Source organism: Doryrhamphus excisus, linkage group LG2 (assembly GCF_037039965.1).
Source record: "Doryrhamphus excisus strain RoL-2023G ecotype Guam linkage group LG2, RoL_Dexc_Guam_v1.1, whole genome shotgun sequence".
Lineage (NCBI taxonomy): Eukaryota > Metazoa > Chordata > Actinopteri > Syngnathiformes > Syngnathidae > Doryrhamphus > Doryrhamphus excisus.
Genome location: NC_136358.1, coordinates 1,052,280 through 1,078,272, shown reverse-complemented (window position 1 = coordinate 1,078,272; position 25,993 = coordinate 1,052,280). Strand labels below are relative to the sequence as shown.

The following is a 25,993-nucleotide window of genomic DNA, read 5'->3' as shown; positions in this document are numbered from 1 at the left end:
AATTTAAACAGCCAATGACAGGACACTGTTTGACTACAATGCACAAATATGGCCACTAGATGGTAGTAGAGTATGGCATGACCACGTCTCACAGATGGTTTGGAAAGTGAACGTTTTCACTGCTAATTTAATAACGGTAATAATAAAACTCGGATGTAATGGGTTACATTTTTAACATATATACTCACCTTTTTTTCTTTATGGCTGCATCATTTTTTCCCCTCGAATCTCGTTTTGCCTTCAGGTCCTGAAGGTTCCTGGATGACTAGACTGGTGGAAGTGATGGAGGACTGACTCACTGGAGGAAAAGGTAGTGACTGGATGTGAGTCAGTGTTGTTTTTGAGTCATGTCATCGTTATGTACTATGTTCTATGTGCACGTGTTTTTGAAAACGAAAAAAGTGCATATTTTTGTGTGTATAAATGTAGGTTTTTGTCCCAGGTGAAGATTTTTGAGAATAAAGTAGTATATTTACAAGACAAAAAGTCACAAATATACAAGAATAAAGTTATAAATGTATGAGAAAAAAGGAGAAAATGTACAGGAAAAAAAACAAAGTCATAAATTTATGTGAAAAAAAAATCTCATTACCTGAGACAACTATGAAAACGGGAGACTTGTGTGACCTTCGGCCTTGGGCATGTGGAGGAGACGGGATAAGGATGCTCTGTTTTGCTGTTTTCCGAAGAGTTATGCTCTATTTTCCTTCTAACATGATAACACATAATATTATGACTTTTTTACCTCATGAATTTACAACTTTATTCTCAAAGTCTGTTTCCAATGTGGCTCTAATAGTCAGTCATAAATAACAGTACCATCGTGTGGTGTATTTGTCCATAAAATACACACATGCGACACAGTCGGGATGCATGCCTTGACCAATTTTCACCCGTTTGTGCGAAGCAGTTCAGGAGTAGAAAAGTGATATCCAACTTTTCCTATGACTGGGAATAAAACTCATAAAAGACAGTAGTACATTGCACTCGGAAAATCCCACACAGACGTTCTGGTTGCCATACTTTGTTTTATTGTGCTGAATAAAAACACAGTAAATGTCTATAAAGGCTTTTAACAAGGGAATAAAATGTGTCGCATAATCCAAGAGTAAGTAAATGGAAGCGGACAGGGGAAACAGTAAAAAGTTACATACTTTAGATGCTGCTGAAGAAGATTCTACTACATAAGTAAAAGGTACATGTTCAGTCGTATAAAAATAAACTGTAAGGATGTTAAACAGTATTTAGGTTGGATATCGAGGTAAAAAAAAAGGCCTTTTGAGAGGTAGTAATGTGTATCTGATTGTACTAAATGATGAAAAATAGTTTTTTTAAGACTCCCAGAGCTGAAAGCTGTGATGTTGTAGTCCAGTGACTATTAACTGGTGGGGCACATACCCTTTCTGAACGGGACACAAAAAAAAAGACATTTGTCAAGTGTATTTTGATAGGCAGCTGTTTTTCTACCACAAAACATGTCAAATTAAATACGTAAAATGACTAACTGCACTGAGGATGTGAACATTTTGGGGGGAAATTGCCTAGGAACAAAATTCCTTAATTTGCTCAAGATATATTAAAATTTACCATATGATGGACACTAAACTAATTAAAGAGCAAAGTTGAAAAAACTCCTGTGTCGAAATCTTAAAACATACTTTTTTGTTCAACTATAAACCATGCGGCTTCTACAGCTGTGCCACTTGTGAGTCGGTGGGGAAACGGTAGCTCTTTCTTTGGCAGGAGCCAATCACGAGCTATAAGTGCACTCACAACGAGCTTGTCAATCAATAGGAAATCACAGGAGGTGAGTATATCTAACAGTAAAACAACATAACAGTCTGTGTCATCACTGTACAAACAACACTCAGTTCATCACACATCAACTTAACACTCAAAGGGTGTACCTGACAAATATACACACATGTACCAGTATGAGTTTTCCCCATAACGCCTTGCATCTGAGCAACCCGTTCATTGGGCGAGCTGCAATGACGTCAGCCTCCCTCTGGTGGACAGAGACAGCATTGCCGTGCTTTCTATACTCCTCCAATGAAATGGTTTTTTCTAACAAATACATTTTCTTTCAATATTAAACCCATATTGGTACATGTTTATATATTTCTGAGGTATGGCGTTTGGGTGTTAAGTTGCTGTGTGATGGGTTTAAGTCAGGCTCTTACATTGAGTAATGACCTCTTGCAATTTCCAATGGGTTGACAAGCTCGTCGTGAAAGTTTTCATAGCTCATGTCAAAAAAAACAGCTGACTGGTCCTCATCGTCGACGTCATGCGCGCCACAATATGCTATTTTATGACATGTGGCGTAAACACAACGGTGCAGCTTATTAATGGACAAATCTTTTTTTTCCTCTAAATTTAGTGTGTGGGACTTGTGCACCGGCATTTGTATGTTGTGTCGATAATACATTCATTTGATCCGATCAGCGTTATTGACTTAAGTCGGTTCCACTGCATCGTAACAATGCAACGTTACGGTTACTAACAACGGCAAGTGAACAGATCAACGAGGCACTACCTCTGCCCTTGACTGAGAACTGGTATAATAGAATATCCCTTAAGTAAGTACAAAAATAACCCCACATACATCTGGTTGAACCATATAACAAGCCAAGAAAGTCACATTTTGCTTAAAAGTACACAAGACACCTACATCAAGTATATAGACTAATCAAAAATGAGAAAAAACATAGAATACAATATACAATAATCCAAACCCAAAAGCCCCCTTTGAGGGTGAGACGTGTACTGAGACTAGAAGTTTGTCCTGATAAAACACCTTAGAAACAATGAGAAGCGTCTGCAGTTCTGGTATCCATGACTATTAAGATATGTCAGCACTGAAAGTACAGTATACTGGTATACTGGAGGTAGTGAGTGAACGGATCAGTCCATCGTTGAGGTACTGAGATAGTACTGTAGGTAGTACAATCAGGAAAAAGAAAATCAAGCTCACTGTCATGTGGCGTCAAAGACTCCCTCAAAAAAAAAACATAAAATTGGTACAAAATAAATTCAAGTTGTCAAGCAGAAATATGAGTTTGTGGATGACGATGTCGGTCGCCTTACAATGTTTCGACACAAACTTCAACTGAAGTCATTTCCAAGTAAAATCAATAGCTGCTCGACAGTACCAGTCAAAAGTTGGGAGACGCTTCTGCAACCTGTTCAATCGGAAAGCGTCGACCGACTTTTGACTTTTAGCAGGAAGTCGCTAAAGAAGCAGACGTTAGGTAAGAATTCAGCGGACACCAAATTTGGAGTCAGCTCCCTAATCGGAATATTCTCAACGTTTAGTCGCCCATTGCTGATGTCATCGACTGTAAACACAATTTTACACTTCGAAACTTTTCTAAAGATGCTGCTCCAAAAATAAGAACACATCAGAACCAATTACAAGGCTGGATTTCTGGAAATTATTGCATATTTTGGTGTTTTTGCCACTGAAAAAAAATCTAAAATAAAAACATTAAAAGTAGGGATGTCTAATATTGGCTTTTTTGACGAAAACCGATATGCCGATATTGTCCAACTCTCAATTTCCGTCAAACATATGTGTTTTATACAGCATTTTTTTTCATTGGCTTTTATGATCAGGAAAAAAATCAGATAACGATATCAACCGACATTGCATTTTAATGCAGATATCGGGTTGATAATTGTCAGTACTGATAATTATAATTATCGGACATCTCTAATTAAAATATATATATATATATTTAAAAAATAAATAAATGTCTGAAGAAAAGATGAAAGTGAAAATTGGCCCAAAGAGTAAAAAGTGTAACTTTTTTAGACTGAATCAGCTCCCCTTTATGCTGTTATTGTGGGCCTCTTTTTACAATTGACTGCTAATTTAAAAAAAAAACTTTAATATTTCCATTATTGCAAAAAAAATATGATCATTTCTTCAAGGTTCCACTGTCCATTTTTTTCACATTATTATCCAAAATGAATTCGCAATGCATGCCAATAAGACATTTGTGTAAAAAAGAGCAAATAACTGAATTATCCCTCCAAAAAAGGCCGCTTTGTCTCCTACCCGACACGTGCTTCTTTATAGATCTCCCACTGAAACCAAACAGTTGCAGACACCCACCATGCCGTTTCTTTGTGAGAAGACATCAACAAAGTATGACCTCGCTATAACACACACAGTATAAAAAAAGTCAGTTCCAACACATAAACACTTGAATGCACACTGCCCTCCTGTGCATTTTGCTTTGAGTGTAATTCGGCTGAACGGCGTACATTTCTTGAGCTGATTGTGCTGAGTCAGAGGTAGTTTGAAACCATGAGAAGATCCTGCATGTCAGTGACCAGAAAGCACTGACACGCCATCAGAGTTATTTAAAGGCTCCCTGCAGTTACAGTGTGAGATATGTTACGCTGCCACTGAATCCAGGTATCAAGTGTGTTCTGAGGTAATGCATTTGTTGTCGTGTGTGTGTACTGTATGTGTGTTGTTGTTGTTGTTGTTTTTAAATCAGGTTATTTCCAAGGATTTCTTTGCAGTGCGACATTAATAATGTGATCAAGCTACGTTGCGCAGATGCAAACACAACTTGTAGCTATGAACAAATGGTATACAGTAGTCTGGTGCAAACACTTTGGTTGTGGAGCAATGGAGGCGTGTTCTTCCACCAAGAACAGGGGAACTAAAGCGTGTACAACTTGCCAGGTTGGGTGAAAACCCAACCGCACAGAAAGCCAATCCAAATTAAAGCTTTAATATATCCATGGTGCATGCGTGAAACAAATACTGATTTTTTTCTGTATTAAAAATTAAAGATTTATTTAAAATTGGTCTATCGTTCCGCCAACGCAATGCATTGGAAATGGTTGGTTTTATAGTCCTGAGTACTTTTACCATTTTGGCTTTAAAAACAATAATAATAATAACTGCTTTGAGGAAGTACGTGTCTCCCTGTTCTTGATGGGCGGCTCTATTTTAAATGTAGAATTTTTTTTAAAAAAAAAGCTGTATTCTGCATTTCTGAATGACAAATATTGTTCCAGGAGGTCAACTGCACCTCCTTATGTGCCTAATAATCTAATGGCTGTGTCTCAACTGTAATACTTCAGTTAGTACACTTCAGTAAGTATACTGTGTACATTGTATACATAGTTCCTGAGAGCGCACATTTTGACAGCGTAGTGCTGTCCCAAATCAAGTCCCTCCCTACCGTGGTAAGTGTCCAGCGCTGCACACTCTTGACCGTGCATTGCAATTTGTTGTAATTATCCGTGTGGACACGCAAATTGAGATAATTGTCAGTAGAGCTCAATAAATATACTAATGTACTGTGTACTTAGTTTTTGAGTGTGCACACCCGGGGTGTCCAATTACACGCCGTGTAAACGTTCTAAAAATATATTTGATTCAAACAGTAAACATGGAAGAAAACAGCAGTAATTTCATGAGAATTAAGTTGAAATATTCTGAGAAAAAAATTGTCGTTTCTGAGGGGGGAAAAAAGTCATTTTTTCCAATAAAGTCATACTATAGTTAGAAAAATCATAGAAATATTGTTAATAATATTATTCGGTTGGAATATTATGAGAGACAAAACAAAACAAAGAATGAAGTTGCAAATTTTGGAAAAAAGTTGTAATATTATGAGAATAAAGTCAAAATATTATGGGAATACAAAATAAAAATGTAAATATTTGGGGAAAAAATAGTTATGGTAAAAAAAAAGTTCATGTTAATAATACACTTATTCACCTATATGACATGTTTTTTCTCAAAATATGTATCTACTGTATATATTCTTTAGCATATCTACACAGGCTGGTTTACCAAATGTCAAATATCAGTATTCAGTATGTGGCCCTCAATGTGAAAAGGGTGGACACCCCGGGTGAAAAAAAAAAAAATTATGGATGTTGAAATGCCTATGGCAATATTTACCTGCATCGTCTTCTGTTCACTACTTTCCACGGATGTACTTGCAAAGTACATGTATGTAGCCAAGATGGCCACTCTTGAGGGTGGTAAGCGTCCAGCACTGCACACTCATTCTTTGGACCGTTTTGAGTGTACTCAATTTTGCCATGTCAATGGAAACTCAAGTCAACTCAAATGGAAATACTTCTGTTGGTACACTTCAATATGTATACTGTGTACAATGTGTACTTAGTACTGAGTGGAAGTGAGTGCGCCAATTGAGACACAGCCTAAGTCTGTATATGTTGGTTGGGGTGAAATAACAAGACAGAAACATCCCAGTGACACGATGAAATACTGGACTTGAACTGAAATCAAACAAAAGTCAAATGAAAGAGAAAAAGTGGTCAAGGTCGTCGTTTCCCTTTGAAACACCTGACAGCTGAATGAGGTAGAGGTTTCGTGGTGTGGAAGATTAATCTTCCTCCGGGGACTCTCCAGCCTCTTCTTCTTCTTCTTCTTCCTCTTCTTCTTCTTCTTCCTGGCAAGTCATGAAAAATATAAAGAATATTCATTCATACGTTTATGCTCACGAGGGTCGCGGGGTGCTGGAGCCTATCCCAGCTGTCTTGGGGCGAGAGGCGGGGTACACCCTGGACTGGTGGCCAGCCAATCACAGGGCACATATAGACAAACAACCATTCACACTCACATTCATACCTATGGACAATTTGGAGTTAGTTAGTATTTGCCATGATATTGATATTGATGATAACTTTTTATATCTGACTGCTGTGCCCCGCCCCGATTTTTCTCATGTTTTAACCGTGTATTAACGAATGAATGTTGTATTTTGGTGTGTCTTCTACTCTGTTTACTTGCTTTTATTCAACTCTATTCTTCTGTAAAGTGTAATTAAGAGTATTTTGAAAAGCGCTATACAAATTAAAATGTATTATTATATTCTACCACAATTAAAATTGGCCAATTCCACGATTCTGTAAAAAAAAAATAAATAAATTGCCATCACTACCCCTTATGGAAGCTATGTGTTTTTAAATCAAGTACCACAAGACTAAAATAGAGTTAGGGTTGGATGCACCGACCCGACTCCCATCTTGCACACTGGAATGAAAGAGGTTCGAGTTGTTTGGGCTGAGATAAAGCAACCTATCAAAGTGGGTGTGCTAAATGACATTTTTATGGTTTGCAGCTCCCAGGGCCCCACAGCACCTCCCAACTACTTCAGGCCGTGTTCCCACACAGCCACAAATCAGAGGTGAGCTACGCACAAAGTGGTCTGTCCCGGCAAAAACAGGGAGGTTGGTAGATTCCTGGACAGTGAGGGCATGCCGAGGGTGGGGTGGCGGGGGTTCTGTGTCATGTTTCGCTCACTCTGTACCATTCTACTTCCATTTTCGCTTTGATGAAGGTGCTCACGGCACAGAGGGTACACAACGCATTACTCACAATTATATATTACGCACATGTGTGGAGGAACACGAGGGTTTTAGTTCACCGACTTGAAGAAGTAGCTTTCTTTTTTGTTTTTCTGCAAATGGATGCGGACAATGGCTAACACATGCAATTTTAATCTGTGTCAGGTGTCAGCTGGACGCGTCTTATTTACAATGTTTGCAAGAAAAGGCTTGGCGTTAATTAAAATGATGTAGACAGTCCATCAACAAGTCCGCTGTGTTCTCATTACTAAAAAAAAAAAAGGGGGTCATTTCTATAAACGATGTTGTAGTATCGTTAACTTCATCATTATCGCCGGGCAGCATCATGAAGCATGAAGACATACAGACAGTGAGTTCCTGTTCAATACCAAGTAAGCATCAAAATAAAAGAATGCCAATGTTAATCTGAATTCTACAACTCCAACAAACAAAATGCACACATTGCAAGATTGTTACCCCCGGAAGAAAGATTTGCTTGATTTGAAAAGCACGTCAAATATCAAAAATAAAACTATGCATGAGTGGACGGTGAAACAAACTGCTCCTTAATTATCACCCACAGTAAGTAAGTAAATGTGCAAGTATTGGCTCGTTTCAGTTACCTTCTTGGGTTACCTTCCTGTAGGTGTGTGACATGCATTATCATTAGGGTCTCTTACCTGAGCAGGCTTTTTCTGGACAACTTGCCGAGGCTGCAAGAGAGCAGAGGGGAAAAGTGTTAAACTTCCGTTTGTTACAATTCAACACTGAGAAAAAAATGGTACATTCTGCTTTGAGGATCCCTCCTTAGATGACCAGGAGCGGAATTGTATAAGGGTTCCACAAATGTCCTATGAAAAATATTGTTGTTTTTTTTTCTGGGCCCGCTGAATGGTTGACATGACCATTTGAAATGATGTCCCCAACTTCCGCCCAGTCAGCATCCCCAGTTTTATGGCAGGAGGCAAAGAGCCAGAGGAAGCGAGGACCCATCAAGGCGGCATTATTAGCTCCAAGGGAGTCTTGGTGGTTGATATATATAGGATGCAGCTGCCCTTCACACCTCAGTCATGCAAATTGAAACTGCACCAATGTCTTATTTGGATAGACGGCCGTAAGCTCCAAGTATAAGGAGCATCAATGGAAAATTCCTGGCAACAAATACAACATCAAATAACTAACTCATTCATAAACAATAACAGTGAAGTAACAGCACAGGCAACATATTTCCACAAATTTTCACCCCTTTGAGTGCAGCGGTTCAGTCGTAGAAGGGTTAGTTCACACAAACAAAAACACACAAACATGTGACTCAAGCTTAGTTCCAGCAGGTCTTCAGTGGCAGAGCCACCGCGGTGTGAGCGATGTCCTAAGCCATCCTAAATCTTCACAGGAAGTGGCATTACAGCATCCCAACAGCTGAGCAGCACAACAGCTCTCAGAATGCAAGAGAGAACATGGAGTGAATATCCTGTGCTTGTAATCCGGGCCAGCTGCAGGCCACCGAGCCACCGGCACCCACCGAAGATCAGTTTTAGCAGCTGGTGGATTTTGGAGCAGCCGGAATGCCAAGAAGCTAAACACAGCTAGGGGATCAATGCCAACGCCGGATGGGTAACACAAGTAAAGTGGCAAAAAAACGTAGCGGTTCCAAGTCTTATCACCTTCTGATTGTTCATGTCTATGTCGACCGACTCATCAAGTCCTGGTCCACCGTGTTCTTCGCATTACTGAAAACTGCCCACTTTGCTCAACTTCGACACAACTGCAACCCAAAAGGGTCATTTCTGAGCAAAATCAGTCCGTTTATGTCGATGGGTGCAGTACCGCTTTTTAGTGAAATAGCGTTAAAAATAAATAGAAAATGTCTGACAGAAGTATAAACATATTGATGTCTGTTCAATGTATTTTTCTATGTATTTTTCTACATTTTGTCCTTCATTATCGTCCATTTTCCTTATGTCTCTGGCCAAAGTCCCGAGTAAATGAGCAAGCAATGGCTAGTTTGGGTTACATCAACAACCATTGATGCCGATATCAGTCAGCCAATCCAAGAGGCGTCGACATAAACTCCAAAATCCAATCCCTTTCAGCCCCGACTGCACTCGTATACTCAAAGTTCTAAGAACTTTACTCTCTCAAAAGAAAAACCACCGCATTGTCTTCCACTGGCAATACAGACCGGCTCCTACACTGCAGATCGCTCGTTGGCCCCAGCAGTCGCAAGTAACTGCCCTAAGCGTAACGCCAGGGCGGCACAAGAAGCAGTGTCGGCCATTCAGAAGAATGCTTGGTCAGAATAAAGACTGCGGTTTAGGGCCCTTTTCTGGGCTGAAACACAATCACCCGAGAATGCGAGGTTCCAAGCTATCAGGCTCCTCGGTCACACCAAAAAGTCCAATCTGATCAAAGCCTCCACTCACAAAAGTACACTACACAGGCCCACCATTCAGAGAGACTCAAGGCCACTCGGTTTTCTCCTCCTTTGTGTCGAAACGTTTAAGCCTCGGCTTGACTCCTCCTCGAAATGTACATGCTTACACACGGCAGTGCACTTGGCATGACCGCCAAATAGCTGCAAGGTATGTTCTGTAGCAACAACACTTTAACCTCCTGTGACCCTCCTGAAGAGCTAAAACTATATCAACATTGAACATAACATGAAAACTATCACTTGGACTTGAAATTGCTGCTTCTCAGGTTAACCTCTTAAGGCCAGGGTCATGTTTCACAAAAGTGTAGTTTTGTCTACATCTACAATGAGCTTCTATTAACTCATTCAATCCCAATCGTTAGAAGGCAACCCCTCCGGTATTTTAGACCATTTGACTCATCTTTCAAGGTACACAGAATGGTGTGTTCCGTGGTTATATGAACATGGAACCCACCAAAAGAAAGAGTAGACTCCTGTCTTTCATCAGACAAAAATGTTTGTTTCTACCTTTTTCTGTTCTTTACTAATCAGCAGTAGAACATCAGGACGTTTCAGGAAAATATCAGTTCCTGACTAGAAAAGGAAGAAAATCAGCTTTTTGTGAAAAGATCTATCCATTCATTCATTTTCTACCGCTTATCCTCAATAGCGTCGCAGGGGTGCTGGAGCCTATCCCAGCTGTTTTTGGGCGAGAAGCGGGGTCCACCCTGGACTGGTGGCCAGCCAATCACAGGGCACATATAGACAAACAACCATTCACACTCACATTCATACCTATGGACAATTTGGAGTGGCTAATTAACCTAGCATGTTTTTGGAATGTGGGAGGAAACCGAATGAATGAATGAATATTGATGTTTATATGAGCTCCAATTAAAAGAGAAAGCAACACATCTTTTCCATAACAATACATGAAGAGATGAGAGATGAAATATTGTAAACAATATTCAGCCTAAGAAAACTTTTAGCCTTGTTCCCGCTCTACTGCCCTTGCAGTGCTTTCATTATCCCTTAAGATAGGCGCCGCTGTTTGTTCTAGTTAACGGTTACTGAGCTTGCTAACCTTTGCATCTCCAATGAAGCCCAATGGACGATTGGACCTGCTGTGTTCAACCATACGCTCCGCAACCACGCATCCGCATGGATGAAACGTCCGTAATGGGATAATGTGTAGGTTAGCAGGCTGTTAAAACCCGGAATGTTTGACATTTAAATAGTTAAAGTTTAACAACTGAGCCTAATAGAGCACTTTGCATCGGTGAACGTTTCACTTATATGGCAGGTTTGTGGAACACTCAGTCACAGTCCACAGTTGTTGTAAATAAGCATAATGGACAATTTTACAATGTTTAATCAATTCCTCACGATCCACCAAGTTTTGAATGATCGATTACAGTCCATCAATTCCTCTTTGTGGTTCATTCATGGCATGAATTTGGTTGAAACAACCTTTTTAAAAATACATTTAAAAACTCCTAAAATAGCTCTTGTTCGACTTTGACTACCAGTAAAAGTTGGCTATTAACATTCAACATTCTTTTCGTCACACAGCTCGTATATGAGCTGACATGAACATAATCAGCCCAGGGCGTTTCGGAAGCACACAGAATGTGTGAAAAGGGACACCAAACTATTCCGGGAATCCGACAGTTTTAGTGCATATAACAGCAGTCAGCTACTAATGGTTAACTACTTGTACCGCAGTTAAAGTGTTAAAACATGACCGAAAAATTGCCTCCACAGTTAATATCTATTAAGTAGAGATATAACGAGCGAGTTTCCACGGTATTAAAGTCATCCTCAAGATGTTAGCTAAAGAAATACATTATCAGCAGTTTCTTCTTTTAGTACACATTCACAATGTAAACGTCAGGTCGCCATGGAGACACAGGTGAGCAGGAAGCACTTACCCTCACTTAAGGAGAGTCTGTCTGTCCGGGTTCACCACGGTCACACCAACACATCAAGTTAACATTCGTTTTTCCAACCACTTTAAATCACTCATTACCGGCCATTTTGGATCATTTTTACTTGATATTTCAAGGCTCACAGAATAGTGTTCTTAGGCTATATAGACATGGTATATTCCATCCATCTTCCATCCTCACTAGTGTTGCGGCGATGGTGGAAACCGGAGTACTCGGAGAAAACCCTCACATGTACGGGGAGAACGGCGCAAACTCCACATAGAGAGAGGAGAATCGAACCCAGGCCTTTCCAATCGGACTGTGTGGCCTATATACTAACCACTCTTTCATCAGAAAAAAAGTTTCTTTCTACCCTTTTCCGTTCTTTGGTAATCATTAGTCGAACATTGGTTAGCTTAAATATAACAATGTTAATAAAAAAATTATAAAGAATTACAAAGATGATAGCATTCAATGTTAAAAATGTGATAATACATTTTAAAATATGCGACTTTCAATGTCTTTCTTAGCCAAAAAGACCCCTGAACTCGACAGTAGCCATGTTGCTGTTGTCGTTATCAGATGCTTAGCTTACTACAACACATGTTGGAATAATCAAACCCATATTTCATAGAAATGACCCCTTTGGGTCTCAAGTTTTTTGTCAACAAAAGCAGTCGACATTGACTTTAGGAATGAGAAGAACATGGCGAACTTGATGCCTTGGTTGACGGAGTCTGGCAGAGTGCTTTATTCTATCTTTATTCTATTCTATTCTATATTGACTTGCTTTACCCTGCAAAACAACCCAGGACAAGCAATAAGACTCTCAACCTGAACTCTCCCGTTGAATGGATATGAAAAAACTAATGTTTTGTTAACCTGGCGGTCGTAGTGCTAGAAATGTACACTGTAGAATTTTAGAACAGACTGACCCACTGACTCCACCCACCGTCCCAAAAGCCAGTCCCCCCGTTTGAGTTATGAGTTGCACCTATCAGGGTCCAACTAAACCCTGCGATTAGGGGGCATTTGCCCAAGGGCCCGTTGTCGAGCAGAAAACTGTCTGTCGTTGTAAAGAATGTGGAAAATTCCACGCAGACAAGCAGCCTTTTGTTGGGGAGGGTTTTTTTTTTTTTTTGAGGTGGGAGGTAGAAGGGTAGCTTTGGAAGGAAAGAAAAGGAGCAGACAAATTGGACTGGCTCCATTTAGGAACCTCTCGCTGTTTGAAGTGAAATCTGTTCCCAGTGTACGGAAAAAAATGGAAAAAAATGTAATGACTCTTTCTTTGGGTTTTGTTTACAGGGTGAAAAAAAAATCTTCCTACATGACGAATTCCACTCTGCCTTGTTGTAACAGAAACGTACACATGTTATGAATTAACCTGTCGGGCTTGAAAGAGTTCACTTCCTGCCTCGTAGTCGTGGCTACACAAATAACGACAAGAAAGTCAGGATCTATTTTAAGGAATTTTAAAAAGATCTGCATTGTGGGGGACGGAAAAACAAGACATCCCTGAACGACTCTTGAGCTTCCCGTGTAAATCCCGTCAAATGCACTACTTTGGGGCTGTCCACATGGAAACCTTTTCAGGTCAAAACCACAAATTCTTTTTATGATTTCGGCATTTCATCCACACAGAAATGGCATTCTGGTTGCTAACTTAAGTCATGTAACATGTAACACGGCTGAATGCAGTCCTTCTCCTCCTCCCGGGGAACTAAAACCACTAAAGTAGACTTCTTCGGCATCACAATCGAACAGTGTCTTTGTCGGTCAACACAGTTTTTCGGTCTCTATCTCTCTTTCATTGTCATCACAGTGTCATTTTTGACTTCAGGCAAATTAGCCCTTTAGCTTGAGCTGAGTTGAACGTTCAAGCAGTCCAAACAGAAGCTGTAGTAATTCTATACGTGATCAAACTTACTCAAGATTTGTCAGATCAAAACACGATCACTGCGTAACACTTCAAAATGTGATTATTAGTGTCCACTTTGCTGCTTCCTGAAGCTAAGCATCATGGGAAGTGTTTTTTTTGCCATAAATTCTGCATCAAAGTACAAGCCACAGACGTCAAAGCATGAGAAAAATATAGCGGCCTATATACACTAGAAACATGCACATGGTGACTTCCTGTTCAGTGTAAAGTAAGCTTAAAAATCAAAACATGCCAGTATTACCATGGATTCTTGCACATGGTAACTTCCTGTTCAGTGTAAAGTAAGCTTAAAAATCACAACATGCCAGTATTACCATGGATTCTAACAAAGAATGCAACTACAAAATGCAACAACGTATTTATTTTTATTATAAGAAAGATTTGCACACGTAAGAACGGCTAGTTTTGGTTTTGTTTATGTTGACAACCGCTTATGTCGATGTCCAAGGGGGCTTTGGTATATTCAGGCTGCACTGTATCCTTACAACTTATTAGCTAATCTAAATACTGATAAGTGTCTGTTATCTGGGCCAAAGGAAGTCATGGATGCACGAGTCTGATGGCACAGAATTCCCCACAGGGAATTCCAGAGACTTCAAACAAAAGTATGCGGCAACTTTCTAACCAAATTATGCATCCCTCTGCGCTGCTACATTGCAGAGTGAAATAATTAAACTCTTCCAGAGGTAGCAGCAGGAGAGGCGGGGGCTTGAGATAGGGAGGGGTGGGCGGTGGGGCGATTCCTCTGAGAACTTCCAGTCGGAACAAAGGTCTCTAGTGGTTGGAATTCAGCCCTTCAGCAGCCCAAACTCCAGAAAGGTGGGGGGTGGAGAATGTAGGGAATGAGGCAAAGGGTCTGACCATCTTCTCCCCCATCGCCACCACAAATACTCACTCAAAAACTCCTTTCAGTGTGTGTGATCTCTGGGGTCTTTCTTTCGCCCTCCCCGGAGAAGCAGTGCAATCTAGCGCCTAAAAATAACTCCTCGTAAAACGTACCCCGTCCAGGATGCGTGGCCCTAAGACGAAGTGTAACATTAAATTGTAAGACAAAACGGGACACACACTCGGCAATCCACCCTGTTAAACCTAAAGCTCCATTTTCTTCCACGAGTGAGAGTGCTTTGATCCGTGCTCCGGCATGGTACACTTCCCTGGCCCCATTCCAATCCCAATTCCAGCAAGGATGAAATTGCCCGGTGTATGTGTGGCCTAAATGTAACTGGACATTAACAGAGTTTGTTGGGTTTTTTTTTTCTTTGTATAGAAATCGGGGGAAAAAAATGTTTCTACCTTTTTCTGTTCTTTAGTAATCAGCAGTAGAACATATCAGTTCTCAACAACTTGTGAATAAATACACTTCAAGCATAACGTTCACTTTAGCTAAATTTAGCCTCACCATATATGTATATGATATCAAAAATATCTAAACAACTATGTTACTACATATAAGACACAAAAATGTTTTTTTTTTACAAATATAAACACCATGAGGGCGGCACGGTGGTCGAGTGGTTAGTGCGCAGACCTCACAGCTAGGAGACCAGGGTTCAATTCCACCCTCGGCCATCTCTGTGTGGAGTTTGCATGTTCTCCCCGTGCATGCGTGGGTTTTATCCGGGTACTCCGGTTTCCTCCCACATTCCAAAAACATGCTAGGTTAATTAGCCACTCCGAATTGTCCATAGGTATGAATGTGAGTGTGAATGGTTGTTTGTCTATATGTGCCCTGGGATTGGCTGACCCAGGAAAAAGCGGTAGAAAATGAATGAATGAATAAACACCATGAACTATTTACAATTGCCACACTTGGAATTGAACTGTGTGTGTGCATGAATTCAAATTTCCCTACAATGCATAATCTCTTGAATGCTACACGGCTCAAAGCCTTTTCACTTCCTGGTTAGCATAGCTCTTTTACAAGGCAAAGATGCAGATCGAGTTCTTATAAAATGCACTTCTGCCACCTTAAAACGGCACTAAACATGATCTCTTCTATCGTCTTGACTCTAACGCAAAAAGACCCATTTCTCATGGCTCCACAAAAGTCGACATATTTGCATAACGTCCCCCTGAACGGGCATTTTTTAGTAATAAGAACACGGTGGATCGGGACATAGTTGACATAAACAGGTCTAAGACTCTAGACTCTAAGAGGGTTGTTGTGTATTTATGTCACATTCTGTTTTTCCGTCCTGTCTTCCCCTCCTGGGTTCTTCTTGTATTTCCTCTCCAGATGCCCTCACTGACACACCTGCAGCTGTTTTCCAATTACTGCCATTTTTAAGACGCCAGATTGTTCCTCTTTCGCGCTACATCAGTCCAATCATCCTGCCTCAAGTACGTTTCATCATGGTTAAAGTATTCCTATTCCTGTTTCTGTATCTTTTATAAAACTACACAGAGCACTGTGACTGAATGAAGTTTTTCTGTGTAATGACTAGTTCTGTAAATAGTAATATAAGGGTCCGTAGTATACATTTGCAGTACTTTGCTTTCCTTCTGCAGTTGGCTGGTTAGGTCTCATTTAAAAGTCAAATCCTCCCAAGAATTGATATACTGTGCAGGATGGAGCGGCCCACTGATGCACGTGTTGACATGAAGAGAAACATTTCGAGTCTGCATACACAAACAGCCCCTGTGCAGCGAAACACGGCTGTTCCATTTAGGTGCTTACATCGCCTGTCAGGGGCATTGCAATCACAAAACTATTTGTCCTTCCATTGTCTCATATAAGACTTGAACTGGACAAATAGGTATTTTGAGTATATGAGTATGAGTATTTCATGAGTTTGGACAACAGTGGAACCCGTTTAAGATGCTTCAGATTGTAATGGTAATGGTTTAATTTCATTTGAACATGCATCAGATTCCAATTGAGTGCATCCCATAATCAGTTCCTAGTTCCACATGTCCAAAAGGAGTAGGAAGAAGCAAAGCTTATTAAATCGTACCCCTCCATCGGGTACTTTTACAATCAGTAACTGTTACATTTGTTCACTTCCTGCTTTCCATAATACAGTTTGGGTTTTTTTTTGTTTTTTAATAATGTACCTGGTACCGAAGTACTGGGTGATATGAGCATCCAATGCCATAATGGGTACCATAGTAAGTGTCAATATAGTGATATATATAGCACATCATGACTGGTTCAAGACTCTTCATCCTTGTATTTAGCAAACATCAACTGCTTGTATTGTTTCTTCAATTGGCTCATCGTTGTGCATTGTTTGATTTCCTTACTCAATCCATTCCATAGTTTGATTCCACATACTGAAATGCTATGGCTAGCATAACGTAGTCCTAGCATAGAAGTGTTTCAAATGTACTTCTGTACAGTGTGTGGCACAACATTCCTGAATAAAAGTTACTTAATCCGACTCACAAGAAGTGGTTGTCGCCAAAAAACATTTATTTGTGACTTTGAACAGCAACATAAGGAGAAGGGTTGATAGGATAAGGATTTTTTAACTTCCTGAACTGCAGTTTCTTGGGATAGTTTTTAAACTTCAAATGAAACTTTATTCATAAAGCATATATGAATATATACACACATGTGCCACCTAAAGTGCTTTATGGAGTTTAAAACAATGCCTGATAATCCCCCATACTGCAACCACACACTAACTGAGCTTGGAAGGTAAAAGTGGACGCCTCAGGGTGGACTTAAACATGTTCCACTGTATTATAAATAGTCTTGACTTCACTATCGCCACTACTTTCTGCTCATTTACCGGCAAGTGCCACCGATGTCTGCCCTGCACTTTGGGTGCTTTACTCCACTCAAACACGCTCACGCCAGTACGCTTCCTCTCCCATTCAGCCATTTCCGCAGAGTTGCATGTGGCCACTATTAGTCTCACAGTAGCCTCCATTGAGGGTTCGTGTTGGTCACAGGAAAAAAGGGGAGATGGGTACGAGTGTGTGCGAGCGTGTCCTGGGTGTGAGTAACTTCAGATGGGACTGCGGAGAGAATGGAGCACAAAGAGGCAGCTGTGTGTGGAAGGAAGTGGTACGTGGTGAGCAACTGGTGGAAGGGAAAGCGGAGCGTTGAAGAGAAAGCATCCAAATACTGCACAGACGGTGCATTTCCTACTTGGCAGGCCTTGTTAGAGGGCTGTCCTCACATAGAATGGAGGTCACGGTGCACGGAAGAGAAAATGTCTGACTCATTTCCCATGTCCAAGGATGCGTCAACACACAATCATCCTCTAACTTTCACCACATGGTTATCATTGTTAGTGTAGGTGCCAGCGGCCATCTTTTCTGTAGTAAAAACCACATCAAACCCAAACGCCGGGACCCAAGCTCACAGTTTTTTAAACAAAAATCCAAATACATCTCCCCACCTATTCTCAGTTCGCCATTCACTCCCCCACATATTCAATTATTTCTTTTCTCCGCTTTAAATTGTAAATAACTTTTTTTTTATGGGTCAATTCACTCAGCGGTACTTGATGTTGTGTAACTACACACTTGTCCCTCGCCATTTTCAGGTTCGAACAGCGCCCCCTCATTCTATCGTGGTTTTTCAAAAATTCATTAATCTTTCATGGTTGACGATTGTCTGTTATTAGTAAAAAAAAATTAAGACATTACCTTAGATTACATTACCTTAACACTGCATGTAGTCAGCCATTACATGTCCGACATGACATAATGAAAACAAGTTCTCCTCCCATTCCGTGTGGAAGTGGTACATTTTTGGCTCCTTACTTTCCTTTACTGTCCTTCTTCCCCACTCCATTTGAAACCCTTTCTTATGTTTTTAGAATAAATAAACTGGATGGTAACTAGTTAGCTTGGTAGCATGCTAATGCTTAAAGCGGCGGCCGTCTTTTGTGTCGCTGCTGTGTTCCTCTTGTAGCCTGTACAAGAATCCTACGTTGCGGAAATTAACTTATCGTGGAACAAATTAATCACAATAAGCGAGGGACGACGGTACAATACATACTTGCGTTTTTTTCATCATTCATGTCGTATTTTGGGCCGTAACCGCCGCCGATAGTGGGTATCTACTTTAAATATGTTTTATTATATTAATTATACCGTAACCGTGCTACTGAATTTGTATTATTTAATTGTTTAATTCTATTATTGTGTTATTTTTACTGCATTGTATGATTTATTTTTTCATGTATGTCTCCCTTATGTTTAGGAAACCTACGTATACTGTGAGTAAACCTGCATATATACTGCAATTTATAAATCTATGCATCGCATTGGATGACATTTTGACGATAACCGAGCTCAAAGCCTTATTTTGCTAAATCTTGTGCCTCTGCGCAAAAGTTAATGATTGATTTGTAGACCATTACTGCACAAACAAAAAACAAAACCATCATTCTGTTCCTTGACCTGACCTGATACTGTGGGAAAAAATATGAAAATCAACAAACGTTGCGTTGCGTAGTCAAGGGCTTATAAGAAGATTGCAACCAGAGACGATGGCCATAAAAGGCCAGACAGGTTTGAAGGGGCGGTCTGTGTGTGGTTGATGTGGAGGCCAGTGTGTGGGCGTCGAAGCGTAGGTGTGTGTACCTGAGACATGCAGGCACCAGCAGACAGTACTACAAAGAAAAAAGTGCGGCAAACTTCAACCGTTTTTTATCAGTTCAGTCCAAGGGTTCAGTGGTGGCCTTGCAGCTGGGTTGAGAAACTGATTTGGTGGTGGCGCTCGAACAAACCCCCTTTTGATCAACTTCTAAGCTAAAAATATTTTGTTCAAGTCTATTTGTATACATTTTGGACTTCATATGCAAACCGTGTTTTACATAATTTACATCCCAGCCCGTGTGACATGTGAGTTAACCACTTGCCGTTACAAAAGCCCACCAGCAGGCGGAAGTCCGACAAAAATGGTCCTGTTACATTGGCACTGGTCCCATAAATAAAAATAGATGTTCATCGTTTTTATTTGATGTGTATGTTTTGAATGTAAATTCAGTTATCGTATTGGAGCAAATGCCACTGCAATGATGCCTCTGTCCACCAGAGGGAGCCAGAGGAACACAGAGGGAGGCTGACATCATTGCAGCGTCCCCGCACGCACTAATGAAAGCGCTGAAAGCTTGGACGCAATGCATTATCAGAAAACCTTAACATGATTGTTGTTGGGGGTTTTTAACTCGTCATGGTACTTGCTTGAATATTTCTTAGTTATACTTTGAGTGTTAAGTTACTGCGCGATGACTTTAGCTCACAGTGAGTCAGACTGCTATATTGTGTAAAGACCTCCTGCGATTTCCAATGGGTTGTCAAGCTCAATTCAAAATGTTTATTTGGATGATTACTTTATACATATTTCACGTATGTACGGTTGAGCCTTGGTTTCTGTACGCCCCAGTTTTCCACAAAAATATGTCTTGGTTTTCGTATGACTAAAAAGCACACCCAACAAATGAGCCCATGGAATGTAGTGCTCAAACAGAGCATCCGCATGTTGGTGACTCAGTTTCTCTAAAGAACGGATAGTGGTTATTTTAGATTAGGGACACTATAGACAGATTCCAGCCAGGGAATCCTTTAATCATCTTTATTGTGTGTGTGTGTGGGGGGGGGTTATTTGTTCATAGAATGCACACAAGTGGTTATTTTAGATTAGGGACACTATAGACAGATTCCAGCCAGGGAATTCTTTAATCATCTTTATTGTGTGTGGGGGGGTGGTTTACTTGTTCATAGAATGCACACAAGTGGTTATTTTAGATTAGGGACACTATAGACAGATTCCAGCCAGGGAATCCTTTAATCATATTTATTGTGTGTGGGGGGGTGGTTTATTTGTTCATAGAATGCACACAAGTGGTCATTTTAGATTAGGGACACTATAGACAGATTCCAGCCAGGGAATCCTTTAATCATCTTTATTGTGTGTGTGTGTGTGGGGGGGGGGGGTATTTGTTCATAGAATGCACACAAAATAACACTCAACCCATATTAGCATCCTTCCTTGATCTATATTCCAATATATTACCACTATATGTATTTTTACTTAAAAAAAAACATTGTTGTGTTCTGCCTACCATTGGTACTCATACCACAGTTTGAGAATAAATACCCTTGGTTCTAGGTTTTGAATGTTTAAGATCACTACACAGTCATGTAAAGCTGCCAGATCCTCACAAAACCAACAGAGCGCAGCAGTGTGGACAGAACATAAATGTGGACTTGAGTGAACATGCAAACAGTCCATCTCCGCACACCCTTCCTGGTGGCACCTCCAACTCCTCCATTTCCTAGCGTTATCAATCATGCCTGTCACTTTGCTGCTGATAAACACTGAGGCCTTCAAGCTGTCAGAGGTATTATTTCACTTTTCCTGTGCTCAGAGTGGGGCAGTAAACAGTTTCTTTAACTGATAACATTAAAGGAAAATGGGGGTGGGGGTTTCTTGTTGAACAGATTCACACCAAAGGGAAAATCAACAGGTGAAATATTTTTTCAGAATGAATTAAAAGCAAAAAAACAGGCAGCAAAACTACAAGAATGAAGAAAATGAAGAGTCTCTCTTTGTCTCTCAGGCTTTCTCCTTCATCACCTCACTTAGAGGCTGTTAAACTGGTTTGAATATTACACCAAGGCAAAAAAAAAAATTGCAATATCACGGGTCATTTAGTGGAATGCATCAATTGACTGACAAGCAGACCGCCCAATACTGCATGAACAGCAACTGAATGGTGTCATGGTGAGACAGGCATGATTTAAACAGAAGTTCAAGCCACAGCACCACAGAAGAATGCATGCCAACGGTAGTAATTCATGCATGCACCCTTGTGTTTAAAGATCCAGCATTAGTAGTGATAACCCATGACTTACCCATTTCCTGGGTCGCCCCCTGGGTCTTTTCTCCCCGGTTGCTTCAGCTTTCTGTGGATAAAACAAAGACCAACACTTTATCCTGTTGATGACGCCAAAAGATGACGGAAAATGATATATTGACAAAGATTTCTGAAGGTTATTATGTGTTATTACGGTTATACATATTCAGCACTCACAAAATTCACATTCTTCTGTTTATGACACTCAACTACTTCCACATTTCTCCACCGATTCAAACCATTCCAACGTCAAAATGTTCGTCATCCAGCCCACCTATTGACACACACCACAAAATTCCTGAAAATGTAGAATTTTTCGATATATTGCCATGTGCATGCCTGCCTGTTTTCCTCTCCTCCAAACAGGCGGGAAGAGGGTTCACTCTGTGCTTACCCCTGGGCGACTTTGCGTCATAAAACGACGGTACGAACAAAATCAGACCTGTTGTCAGTCATACAGTGTCTTTGTCTTTGTGAGAGGAGGTGGGGCTGCTAGCAAAACAAAATGACACATCGAGATGCAGAACCTTCGTCACTGAAAACGTTTGATCAACAAACTAAACAGAACAATGCAAAAAATGGTGTCCGTTTCCAGAAAGTGCAGTTTGCTACATTGCAAAAGAAATGCTGCAAAGGTTTGACAGTATAAACTGTCATCCCCTTGTCATCCATGAAAGAAGAGTTATTATCTTTGTGTTTTGGCATTAGATATTCATACACATCAGCTTTGACTTTGGAAAACAGTGATGAACATTTTTAATCCCTTGCCGTTTGTCTTTAGTTCATATTGATTTTGGTCCGTTATCAGCCTATTAGCCTTCACATTAATCAACTAATAAGTTGCTGCCCTACTATAAACTTATGTCAACCTCACCAGTAATCAAGTGGGTTGAACTAATACCCTCTTTTGAAATAATTAAATGCTACAACATGTTCTAACAAAGATATTTTGTAAAGAAGCTGTATTTTCTCTACTTGCGGCTCATGACAACGTTCACTCAAGTGTGTATGCTGCCATGCCAGTGTCTGCTTGGGAGGGACGCTACATTTTTAATGTGGACATTTGATGGTGGGAAAGACAACACTGTATTCAATTAATCATCAGTGTGTATTATATGGCTGAGCAGAGAAACAGCACCAGTCTCCAGTAGCGCATATTGGAATTTAACCAACAGCTGACATAAAATTGAATAGGACCACATTTCACATTTTAAAGAAATATGTCGAATTTTGTATTGTTAATTTTTACTTCACCCGCTTAGGCAGTAAGCTTTTCAATTAAATTTGGGATTTAATTGAAAAGCCTCATCCTCACCTAAAAAGTGACTTAGCTTAAAAGCTCTAAATAAAACCCAATTCTTATTTAATTGTTTTGTTACATAAATGTAATATATTGGACTGTCAATTAAAAAATATGACAAGCAGCAGATGTGCGTGTCATTCAAATGTCAAGACTCCTCACCTTCTGCGCTGCCTTTGAAGGGCCCTTGTTCTTACTTCCTTTGGGGCGCCCCCTTGGACGCTTGGGGACGGGCTCTCCACTGGGCTCCTGAAGGGAAGGGGAGGGCATGACATGAGTGTGGAGAACAGGAAACAAAACTTTGGTGTGTGCCCCTTTTCACACTACATGCCCACACACACACCGGGCTATCCTGCTTTTCAAGTACCTGCCTAAGTACATACTATGGTTCTGTGCTTTTCAAAACAAAGCCGTATTCCAATAAGAACCACATGCAAACACACGACGCCTCCAGCCAAGCTGCAGCATGTGGAATCTGTGCAAAACGTGATTTTGCTGTGAAATGCTGGGCGGGAAAGCGACCCCGCAGTGAGTCACATTTCTTTTAAACATATGTAACCACTTCATGTCACGGTGTCTGGGACTCCGCTCATGGAAGTCGCCAATTAAATGTCCCACACTGGAAATATGCATAACTCTTTTTACATGCATAAACATGTAGCCTTCAGTTTGGGGTGGGCGATACTGCTCATTTCGGAATCCATCAGATACCAAGTAAATACTTCACATTTTTCAAAATTGTTGACCAGTTTTGTGACTTTAACTACAGAATCAGAATACATCAAAGATTTTAGCAAAGATTTTACAATTTGAAACAACGCCAATAAAGTCACCTTTGTGTTTCTGTTACCAATATAGTAGACATAATCACAGAAAATAAGCCGTTTAAGACATAAACAAAACTTGTGCAACGCAGTGAATGTGTTGTGGTGCTAGCAGCAGGGGAGAAGAACGGGTGACGGACAGGAGGTGAGGCTAGGGTGTCAGAGTTGTGTTTACAGTCCCAATTTGAATCGTCTTCTTAATGTCTTATATTTGTGTTTTATTTTATTTTGCCATTTTTTATAATTAGAACTGCTTAATTTGGGCAAAAATGTTTACAATTGACGTATTATCCGTATAATAGGCTGTATTCAACTACAAAACAGCAAGTGCAGTGCTTATGTTAGCATTGCTAGCATTGTTAGCATGCTAATATTAGCATAGTAGCGTTTTTAGCCATTTTCATGGGTTGACTCTTAGTACTCTTAGTAATGTGAACACTTAGTACTAGCACTATCATGCTAGCTGTTAGCATGCTAACATTCGCATAGTTGCATTTTTTCCATTTTCATAGATAGGTGTTAGTATGCTAACATTAGCATGTAACATGAGTATACTAACATTTTGTGTGGTTTTCATGAATACGAACACTTACTATTATGCTAGGTCTTACCCTTGGGATCAAGACTATCAATATTTGGATCTGTATGCCTACTTCACATAGCTCAGGGGTATCCTAACCTTTTCCACCCAAGGCTAAAACTAATCCAATGTAAGTCAATACATGCTATGCTCCCTGAATAAAACAACTTTCTATTATAGCCAACAAAGCACATGTGTATAATACCGAATATGATATCACATGAACTTGAATTTTAGAATACGCAGAGGGACACTAAAAAACGAAATGTGGTCAAAAATGGCCCCCGGGCCGCACTTTGGGTAGCACCTACATAAAACAGCGAAGTAATGATGTATGAGGAGGTTTCTTAACCTAATAATAAAGCTCCTATATCGCGTTTTCCCGCGCTTAAAGGAATGAATGAAGGAGCTACAATGAGGCCAAGTTGACACACAAACTGACCTTTTGGAGTTTCCTCGGTCTCCCCGGTCTCCTCTTCTGGGGCTCCGCGGCCCCTGCGGGCTCCTGGGAGCTCTCGCCGGCCTCCTCCGCGCGTCCGCTCATGGTTCCCAGTCGTGCGGCTCCCCCGTCGTCCCCAGCCCTCACAAAAAATAGTTGAAAGTTTCTATTTGACAGATTTTGCGACCCGCTTGCGTTTGGCGTCGGACTTTAACAAGTCAGCCTCGTGAGAGCCGCGAGAGGTCGGGACTCGGTGGAGCACACACGTGGACAGCGAGAGCATAGAGTCCGCGACGCCGGAGAAGGAGCGACTCAACTCGGCGACGAGGCACCGCGGCACCGGGCAACACCGTGGAGCAGCTCGGAAGCGTGGGCATAACAACCACAACCACCAGCCGCTCCAAAAAAGCCAAGTGAGGTAGGGGGTGGGCGGGGAGATCCAAATGTCGAAAGTATCGATACCAGGGGATACGCTCGCTATCGGCTCAAAACTAGCCTATTTATACTCTATATTGTTGGTTTATGTTTTTGGGAACATTTTGTGTGTGTGACATTTTGTTACGATATATTTTTCCTATATTTTATTATGATTATCAGGTCAAGAAATGAAAGGCAATAACCACAAAAACATATAGTGATCTTGAAAAATGTTGGCTTATTATTTATGTGGTATCAGATCGATACCAAAAATGTGCTGTATCGTCCACCCCACAGTGAGAATGAAAAACAAGGAGGGGGGAATAGAATGAAAGAAATCACCTCTCCTGTGTGCGTGTGTGTCCACACACTGGAGAGGTGATTTCTTTCACACACACACACACACACACACACACACACACACACACACACACACACACACACACACACACACACACACTCAGGCAATGGGGAGGGGGGGTTGTGGATTGGGTCCAGAGAAAACAGACCAAACGGAATCCTGGCCGCAGCCCAGACATGACAGGCCGACATTTATGAATTAAATTCACATTTTCACACGTTTCAATGGAATTCGCTCACTACCATTGAGAGGAAAGTTCATTCTCAATCACAGGTTGATGGTATCAGCCCAAAGCGGCGCGCCTGTAGCTGCTCGATCCAGTAATAAGTCAACAGAGAACTGGAATTATAATGGAATTAATATTTTAAATGAATTGATATTAGTCAATGACAACAACTGAACACAAAAGGCACAAAACAGCCCTAGACCATCACACTACCACCACCATATTCTACCACCACTCAAATTATAATAATACAGCATATACAGTGGTGTGAAAAAGGGTTTGCCGCCCATCCTGATTTATTTATTTTTTGCATGTTTGTCATACTTGACAACAACTGAACACAAAAGGCACAAAACAGCCCCGGACCATCACACTACCACCACCATATTCTACTGT

The 25,993-nt window shown here is 40.7% G+C and overlaps 1 protein-coding gene and 1 long non-coding RNA gene across 3 annotated transcripts; one reads left to right on the top strand and one right to left on the bottom strand.

Annotated features, from left to right (window-relative positions):
* Positions 1-242: 242 nt before the first annotated feature.
* LOC131125246 (uncharacterized) lies at positions 243-16,373 on the top strand. The gene is made up of 3 exons (XR_009128999.2): positions 243-310; positions 7,125-7,190; positions 15,867-16,373. It is a non-coding gene; the product is annotated as an uncharacterized LOC131125246 (long non-coding RNA).
* On the bottom strand, positions 5,907-25,086 carry hmga2 (high mobility group AT-hook 2). Of its 2 annotated transcripts, none has more exons than XM_058066604.2 (5): positions 24,597-25,086; positions 22,913-22,999; positions 21,449-21,499; positions 8,031-8,063; positions 5,907-6,452 (listed from the first exon to the last, which is right to left on the bottom strand). In XM_058066604.2, exons 1-5 carry the CDS (start codon positions 24,696-24,698, stop codon positions 6,387-6,389), a joined length of 339 nt encoding a protein of 112 aa, XP_057922587.1. In that variant the 5' UTR covers positions 24,699-25,086; the 3' UTR covers positions 5,907-6,386. The 2 variants fall into 2 exon arrangements, with proteins under 2 accessions (XP_057922587.1, XP_078650836.1); XM_078794710.1 differs by having other exon boundaries at positions 5,907-6,449.
* Positions 25,087-25,993: the final 907 nt, after the last annotated feature.

Coding starts and splice junctions, on each gene's coding strand:
- hmga2 (XM_058066604.2), bottom strand. CDS start 24,698: ATGAGCGGACGCGCGGAGGAGGCCGGCGAGAGCTCCCAGGAGCCCGCA. Junction 21,500..22,912: donor CTTCAAAGGCAGCGCAGAAG/GTGAGGAGTCTT, acceptor TTTTATCCACAG/AAAGCTGAAGCAACCGGGGA. Junction 8,064..21,448: donor GGGGGCGACCCAGGAAATGG/GTAAGTCATGGG, acceptor GCTCTCTTGCAG/CCTCGGCAAGTTGTCCAGAA.